This window comes from Morone saxatilis, unplaced genomic scaffold (genome assembly GCF_004916995.1).
Source record: "Morone saxatilis isolate NCDOM2014 unplaced genomic scaffold, NCSU_SB_2.0 Contig24, whole genome shotgun sequence".
Classification (NCBI taxonomy): domain Eukaryota; kingdom Metazoa; phylum Chordata; class Actinopteri; family Moronidae; genus Morone; species Morone saxatilis.
In genome coordinates, this window is record NW_023339807.1 from 15,949,561 (window position 1) to 15,958,595 (window position 9,035).

A 9,035-nucleotide genomic window follows, 5' to 3' on the forward strand; every position below is an offset into this window, starting at 1 on the left:
GTGTGTGTGCGTGCGTGCGTGTGTGTGTGTGGGTGTGTGTGTGTTTCCATGTGTACACTCTGGGAAGTGTCAGAGGAGGATCTCAGTGGGACACGTAATGATGTGTGCAGCAGCACGGCAGAAGTGGGTCACAGGGAGGTGGGGAGAGAGGGAGAAAAAGACACGAAGAGAAAGAGAGAGAAAACACTGACAGCTACCGAATCCACAGGATAGAGGATCGGGGTGCATGTTCACAGTTTCTGGCAAAACCTCTAGTAAATTTTGATCAGGGAGTTTCCTCTGCTGACTCTCTGCATGTCTGTTCACCACAGCAGGTTTTAAATTATAGCACACAATTAATACACAACACTGTGAGAGGCAAAAATAACAAATTAACAAATAATCCAGTTTTCAATTTTTCCCATTATAGATGTACAGATCTTCCTCCAGTCTTCCTCACCCTCCTCACTCCATCCTTCTTCCTTACCTCCTCACTCCTCTTGTGCCGTTAGCAGCGACCTTGTCTGTCAGGTCCTCCTCTCGTCCTCCTCCTCCCTGGTCTTTACTCTCTCCTCCCCTGTGGTGGAAGAAATTGCAGGCTTGACTGACTGTGACATCTTTTAAAATGGATGCCATTGTACTGTCTCAAAGCCTTCAGCCAGGTAGACTACAATGCTTTGCACGGGAGACATGGGCTCCATTCACTGGCTTTTACTCTCAGGTTTTGCAGGCAGTAGTGACAGTTGGAGTCACTGGGATAGGGTGTTGATAGGCAGTATGTACTAGTATCATCCCTGTTTGAGTACAGGTTTAAGATTTCAAGAGGGGAAAGGTGAGTTAAAATTTGCTTGTTTGATTGTATTTTCTCAGATTGTAGACTTATTAGTAGACAAACAATATTCTAAACTATCAGATAACTTAATTATATATAATTATATATATATATATATGTCTCTCAGCAGTTAGCTGAAGGGGAGTGAATACTGGACTTTATCAGGTGGTCGGAAACACGACTCCAGACACATGCTAATGTTGCTCAGTGTGTGCTGGATGTGTAATAGGTGACTGTTTGCTAACACATTAGCCATTATAGCTTCATACGCAAATGTCCATGTTGTGATACAAATTGCTGAGCTAAAACTCAATTAATGAAGGTTTAACAAGCATTACTTACTTATCATATTACAATTGTTGCTTTTCACACACTCATCCTTTCATTTGTCATTTGCTTGTGGTTTTCAAGATGGAGAAGAGCATTGAGCTCCTATACTGACAGGCTGGACAATAGGGCTGCAACCAAAGTTGCAGTTGGCAGCCAATTTTCTTTCGATTAACTAATCAATTAATTGACTAACCGTCACAGCTCTACTGGACAACAATAAAATGCAATCAAAGCAGTCTCCTTTCAGTTTCAGTATCTCTTCTGAGAATGCGACACATCTCAGTTTACCTTCAGTAGAGAGGGAGATCATTTTTATTAAACTGCATGTGAAACAAGCATTTCCTTCCTTTCAGTTGTTTGAAATACAGTCTTTTCTATATCAAAGGATTGTTTGGTGCGGAGTCCCTAGTGCTTCAAATGTCACCCGACAGCCCTTTTATCTCCACTATTTGGGGTTATTATCAGCCTTCTTGCCTCCTTTTGTTGCTTGTCAAATAATATCAGCTGAACTGCAGTGTTTTGTTTTCATACTACCGACTCGTATGTAAATCTTCATAACCCCTCCCTGAGGTTAATATCAGGTCAGTATTCACATATTAAGTATGCTTTCTCTGCTGTGACTGTACATTCACAATCTGTGGTGGTAAGCTGCCATTTTTATCTCCATTCTTCACCTTTAACACTTACTAGAAGCAGTGTTATTCTGGTTCATCATTAACACAGAAATTACACACTTTTTTCCTCATGAGGTGTTTAGTTCATTTGTATTCACAGGTGGAGTTGGCAGTACAGTTTTTAATGACTGGCTTCACCCCGCTGATAATATTTCTCTGTCACTATAGCTCGCATCAGGCGCTACTCAGAGGCGATGACACTGCCGGACTCTTTCATCCAACGCCAGCAGCTGGATGCCAGCATGGCTGACACCTTCCTGGAGCATCTCTGTCTGCTGGACATCGACCAGGAGCCAATCACAGCACGCAACACCAGTATAATCTGCACCATTGGTGAGTGTGACAACCAGCCGCAGACAGAGAGTCTCAGTTTTAAGTTTGTTTTCTGGCAACTGTTGTATGTCATTGCTGGCAGTCAGCTCCTGGGTGCTGGGTGGCCCTCAGTGTGTTGGCAGGATTAGATTCTTGGCTGTAGCACTGTGGAGCTCTCTCTGCTCTTCTTCTGCCCAGAAAAATAGGAATTAATTAGAAGGAAATACAGTATACAAATTGCTTCTTAGTTCTTGCAGAGCTCTGAGTCTCTGGATATCGCTGTATTGCAGATAGTTCTTCACTGCTCACTGAAGGGCTTGTGTCCAAATGTTTGACTAGCAGTAAATTAAACCAACATGGTTCATTTCAATGTGCGACTGCAGCTTATCAGGAAAATATAAGGAAGTAGTGAAAATAATTTCCATAACACAAGTTGATATATTGAAATTGCTCCAAAACCCAAAGTTTACTATGACAAAAAACACAGAAAAGCAGTAAACTGACACATTTGAGTAGCTTGAATCAGTTTATTTTTATTGAAAATCATTAAAAACTCGAGTTCGACACAGCAGCATAGGGGAAAATTTAGTGCACAAAGTACAGTGTAAAAATCACAATAAAGAATACTAAGTACTAAATACTGAATATTATATATAATATATATAAAATATAAAGACTATAATTAAAAATATATACACTATTGCAAGTAAGAGATATTGAGTGCTTATCAGAGTTGTTTCTGTCAATCGAATCATTTTAATGTCAAATGTCTTTCTCTTCTGGTCCTTTCAGGTCCTGCATCCCGATCAGTCCCCAAACTTCAAGAGATGGTCAAGGCAGGAATGAATATTGCTCGTCTAAATTTCTCACATGGCTCACATGAAGTATGTATACCGGTAGCACACGTGTTTCTCTGTGTCCCAATTACAGTACTTATACACACGTGTATGGTCTTTTCTTCAGTCATGTATTGATTATCTGTCTTTCTCCCTCCTTGTGTCTGTCAGTACCACTGCGAAACCATCAAAAACATCAGAGAGGCAGTGGAGACGGTAACCCCTGACCCCTTGTATTATCGTCCGGTTGCCATTGCCTTGGATACAAAGGGTCCGGAGATCCGCACTGGATTAGTGAAAGGGGTAAACATGTTATGCTGCATCTGTCAGTCACAGGCAGTCAGTTGTAAGAGGAGCTGAACATATGTCGACTGCTTTGTAACATCTTTACAGGTTGTTACCTCAGCGACTGTTGGCGTTTTGTGTTGTTCTTTGTGTTGCTGTTGCATGCTGTCTGCTTTGCTGAACAACTCTGCTGAATAACTCCAAGCTGTTGGAAACCTCTTCATGCCTTGATTAGCTTACAAAATGATCTGCGTGACGTACAAGCTGCAGACTGGTTCTTGCTTGTTGTGTCTCTTGTAAAGTCTGTTTAGCAGCTTAATTGAAGGATAAAATAGTTACTAACGTGTGTGTTTTACACAAATGTGCATTTATATTTTCTGTTATATATTATCTTTTATATGATATTCTTACCAGCTAATTCTAATTTCTCTGTCTTTCATTTCTTGCATGTTTTAGCAGCTGACATTTTACATGAACAGGAAGAATGTCGATAAATAGATGACAGGAAGGATGACACATACTATAAAACACAATCAATCCAAAAGTTAGATAATAACAGTAGACATGAACAAATGAATGAGCAATTGACATATTTTTGGGACAATTATAACCCTGTACAGTTGACGTCTGTCATGTTATCATCTTCTTTGGCTCTCACAACCCCTGATGGAAATTATTCATCCACAAGTATCATAACACACACTAGTTTGTTGAAGTTCAGCATGGGTTTAGACGACCTGTAGAGTTGAATCAAGCAGGTTTCAGCTCAGACGCAGGTTGTGGTTTTGCAACAGCAAACAGAGGAAGATTCTCTGAGCGGATGAGAAAGCCAAATATTTGATCTTTGTTGTTTTTTTTCCATGAGCACCATGCTCACCAACAGATAGAGGTACATCAAAGCACTATAGATGACCACACCAGAACCTGGAGGGTTGCCATATAAGTCAGACATGCCAGAAGAGAAACATATTTATTTAGAATAATAGAAGAGCAGATTTGTGAGTGATTCCTTGGTCTTTATGTTCAAGTTAAACAATTTGCACAGTTTGCAACAGTTTGTTTGTCATGCAAACACAGGAGCTTAAAATTAGAGCCCGACCGATATATGCAATTTACAATTCTGTGGCAAAAAAGAGAGAAGAAGCAGCTCTCAGTATTGTCAACTAAAAGTGGTTGACTATGTTTATGTTAGATTATTTAACATGTTAAAGAATATTTAACTGAAATATTCTTTAATAAAGTTATTTGTTGAAGAAAGCAGACTTCTGGGTACCTTTGCAGAGTCATACACAGAGAAAAGGTCTATTTTTGTTTCAGCTCAGAAAGTCACTATATCGATTGATACTTGGTGACACATTTCAATCAGTACCAAAAACTGAAATTGAACACGCAACACACATTAACAAGGTCAAACAAACTGCAGCATCACTGTTGGTGTTAAATAAGGCAGCTCAAAGGTATCAGAGAAAGGCTAATCTGTTGAACAACAATGACATACTACACTTTAATGCAATGACAGCAAATATATATCATCTGCTGAAATAAACGAGTGCTTGGAAAAACAACAATGTACAGTCATAGTACATTTAACATAACATAATGTTATCAATATGGCTTTGCATAGATGTGGAGCTGTGTGTCTCCGAATGACATGGCAGACAAAACTCTGGAAGACATTAAGAATGCACCCATCAGACATTTATTATTATAACACCATTTCAGTTAAACTGTCAATACTGAGTATTGATCCCATAACTGTGCTGTTTTCTACAATTAAAATGTCTACCTCACTTGTTTAACTTAAGCCCTTATGCACCAGACTAAGGTTTTAATTTCACTTCCCAAAAGTTATGTAAGATCTGTACATAGCAGTGGCTGAGTATGCTGTCTGTGTTGTCTTATCACTGCTTAACAGGACTCTCCCTAACAATCATTTCACACAAAATAAATCATTACCTGTGCACACTGCTTCCTCTGGCCACTCAGAGAGCACAGACCTCCTCCAGTGCCAACAGTCTTATATGATATGCAAATCTGCAGGGCAAACACTATATATGTCTGTATTACAACTGACCTATCTTGCAATGTTAATGAAGGAGAAAAATAATTTGCGTATCCGTCCTGTAATTAAATGGCTTCTTCTTTGGCCCATGCTTCTCCCTACCACCAAGTTTCATGAAAATCTGTCCAGTAGTTTTTCCAGAATCCTGCTGTCAGACAAACAAACAAACAAACAAACAAACAAACAAACAGCACCATTACCTTGACGGAGGTAATAAGGAAACTACTGAATTAATGGGAAACACATCTGACTTAACATGTCTGAGTCACAAGTACTACTCAGCCTGTGAGCCCATTTACCACACAAAAACAATCCCTCTCTAGCTTCACTCATGACAAACTAGCAGTGTATTGTGGTGTCTTTTTTCTGTAAAGTCTAGCTACATGTCAGCTAAAAGTGCTTGTTGGAGTGTGACCAACAGGACACTGACTGCTGTTCACTTAATGACCACTGGTTTCACTATTAATAACGGTTGTAACTTTAATCCAGCATGTTAGAAAGTGCTTTTTACCCCTTTAATAGTCAGCTGCTTCATTTGAGTGTTGAGAGTAAAGCACCCAAAGCATGCTGGTAGTATTTTCAGATTTCCCCGTAACGTTATTAACTATTTATTTATCATTTCAAGCCCTGAACAATATTATTGTAATATTCCAATAAGGAATTAAGAGGACAATTGCATTACATTTGGTTTAATATTCCTTTTTCTATATGAAGTGATACCAGCAGACAAACGTCGTGTGGCATCCAGCAGATGGTTGTTTGTTTTACTGCACTTTCTTTTATTGGCTCAGTTTGTGTGAGGGTCCAAGGTGTTAATCCACATTAGAAGTGCCAGCTGAACACTCATAACACAGCAACATCTGGAACACCTCTGCCAGCGCAGAAAAATTATACTAGCGTTTTATTACCCATGGAGACTCACCGGTGTAATGGCCTGTTCATATAAAAAGCACAGCCAATTTTTCATGCAATGAGATTATGTACAAAGTCAATGCAATACAGCAAGTATTCAACTTTGAGTAATAATTTTCATATATCATGGGGCTTTTGCAGTGTTGTATGGGGAAGGCCAGAGAGACAGAGCTGCTGCTGGACCACAGACAGCTGCTTGAGTCCAGGGAGCTGGGGGCAGAGCTGGAGCTCTGATATGGAGCTGTACCAGCAAGAGAAAAACTAGAGTTCATTTTTAAAACAATCAAAAAGTGGATTTATCTTCACTCTAGTTTCTCAACTGGTCTGCTGCAAACCACAGAGGTGCCACCCCCACTTGTATCCGTCTGTGTGCAGCCATAGCTCTATGCATACTTCTTCATATTTATACAGAGACCTGGACAAATATGAGCTAAGTGGCATAGCCCAAGATCGAATCCAATAATCCATTCAGCAAACACAAGCATTTTAATAAGTTGTTTTCGTATTACATTTACAGTTTTTTACAAAAACCCGCCATGCATTGATAGTAGTATTCAGTATTCTTTTTTTTTTACATATATTACTTTTTCAAGCTTTTTCCATGCCTTTATTTGATAAGGAAGCTGGAGAAGAGCAGGAAAGGGGGTCACGAGAGAGAGGGGATCGACACGCAGTTCAAAGGGCCACAGGTCAGTATTCGAACCCTGGGCCGCTGCAAGAACTCCGTACATGGGTCACCAGCTCTACTGACTGAGCTAACCGGGCGCCCCACTTTTTTATGGGTTACTTGCTGCATTTTGTAGGTGGAGGTACAGTGTCCTTCTCCAGCATCTTTAGAGTCTGCCGGACTCCCTTCTCCACCCTACGGAAGTGCAGCCTCTTCCAGAGACTCTGCTGCTGCTGACGCCCCCACTCCAGATCACTGAGGAAAACCTGCACAGAGGAGAACTGGGTGACTGACACACACTTAAAAAATGACCACCAAATCAACTCATAACTGTATTTGTTAACTTTGTAGGGAACTGCAGTGCAGAGTACTAAAAAATCCATGGGGACAAAAAGTAGATCTTAATATAAGAGGAGGTGACAGTTATTGTGAGTTATTAGACTAGACTCGAGAATATCACAGCCTGCAACAGGTGATGCTCAACTGTCAGGTGTTAGAACAGAGAATAACAGACTGTGACGTGTATAAAGAGAGTTTTACAACAACTACTGAACTGTAGAAGTACGTGTGTTTACCCTTGTATTTCATGTCAAAGTGGCGGCTGTGAAAAAAGTCTATCAGCGGCCATAATGATCATGATCTGATGAACAGGATGTTAATTTTTCATCAAGTTTGTTTTCACTTTTCATTCATATTAAAAGGCATTATAATTTGTATGTCAAACTTGTACGTATGCAAGGGTCTAAACACTCCTTTGTCTCTTGTGAGTCCCCTAACTTTAAGTGCAATATTAAGTGACTAGAGTACATCGCTTGGAGAACAAGTTTGCTAACTTTGTCTTTGACAAAAGCCTGGAAAATAATATTTAAATTTCCTAATTAACTTATGTTGGCCTAAATGAAAACAAAAGTGAAATGCAATACATGCTCTATGTATTTCTTTTTCGTTTACTGTTTCATAATACAGTTACACTAATTAGTAATATACAGGCTTCCTACACATTTTCCATTTCAAAATTCCATACTTTTCCAGACTCAAATTGCACAATAGCTGGGGGTTTATTATGTAAAGAAATGGTTTTAAAATCCAACTGTTAATATGTACATTACGTTCTGACTATGTATGCTATTATGTTGCCAAATAATTGCCAGAAGATTGTAGCTCAGTAATGTAATTCATACAAATAAATTTACACCAAACCCAGTCTGTGCAGTCTTGCTTATTCACTGTGTCCATGGAAACAAGGGTAAACAGATACATAAAAGTGTCCTTATGCAGAAAAGATGAGTTTTCTGAACTTTGGCTGATCTGGCTGTTGGCTCCAAACACCATGAGAAACACTGTGCTTGTATATTTTTTGAAATTCTGATTTTAGAAACAGTATAGGGGCAATAGTCTGCAAACAAAAATATTTTCCCATACTTATCCAGACCTGGAAATGACATCAGATTCCATACTTTTCCATATTGTGTAGGAACTGAAAATATGACTTTTGTTGTAGACATGAAGGTCTAATCACTTTCAAAAACCCACAAGGGGGTTGGTGGGTTTTTAGGGTCCGAGCACTGACCAGCCCGAAAGCCCTATTGTAATTCAAATCAACAAAATTCAAACGTTAGGGAACTTGACGTATGCAATTGTACCCATGCACGGGCGCTGCCAAATGGCTAAGGCCAACATGTACGAAAACCGGTACGCATGTGTATTTTGATAAAAAAAAAGCAGAAAAGCCTCTTGGACCCATACCTCAAACCCAACAGGAAGTCGGCCATTTTGGATTTAGAGGTCATTTCTGGCGATTTGCACACGTATTTGAACTCCTCCTCCTAGGGAATTTATCAAATCTACTTCAAAATTGGACAGTACAATCAAAAAATGTTGCTGATTAAAAGTTGTGCTATTTGTGACTGTATGTTGAAGGGTGTGTCAAAGTTGGCCAGGTTGAATCGAATGTCAAACTGTGATGCCATTTTCTGGCATTTCAGGGCTTCTATTTGAACTAACTCCTCCTGGTGAATTGATCAAAATTGGTGAATACAATGCAGAGAAGTTCAGGATGTTAGGTTATTAAAATGTTTATTAAAACAGTGTGTCCGTAGTACGCCTTCAAAAATCAGCCTGACATGACAATGGAAACCCTAACCCT

The 9,035-nt window shown here is 39.5% G+C and overlaps 2 protein-coding genes across 2 annotated transcripts in view; one reads left to right on the top strand and one right to left on the bottom strand.

Annotated features, from left to right (window-relative positions):
- The window catches only part of LOC118335754 (pyruvate kinase PKM-like), a 19,154-nt gene that overhangs the window by 2,589 nt on the left and 7,530 nt on the right, over positions 1-9,035 (top strand). The window contains exons 2-5 of the mRNA XM_035672182.1: positions 1,984-2,148; positions 2,920-3,011; positions 3,135-3,266; positions 7,060-7,174. Coding sequence (XP_035528075.1) covers positions 2,010-2,148; positions 2,920-3,011; positions 3,135-3,266; positions 7,060-7,174 — 478 coding nt within the window. The 5' untranslated portion in view covers positions 1,984-2,009. The remainder of the gene's footprint in view (positions 1-1,983; positions 2,149-2,919; positions 3,012-3,134; positions 3,267-7,059; positions 7,175-9,035) is intronic.
- LOC118336270 (NLR family member X1-like) overlaps positions 6,863-9,035 on the bottom strand; it is a gene marked incomplete at its 5' end in the record, with an annotated part of 3,006 nt that continues 833 nt past the window's right edge. Inside the window, 1 exon segment of the mRNA XM_035672880.1 lies at positions 6,863-7,155. Within this exon segment, the coding sequence (XP_035528773.1) occupies positions 7,006-7,155 (150 nt within the window).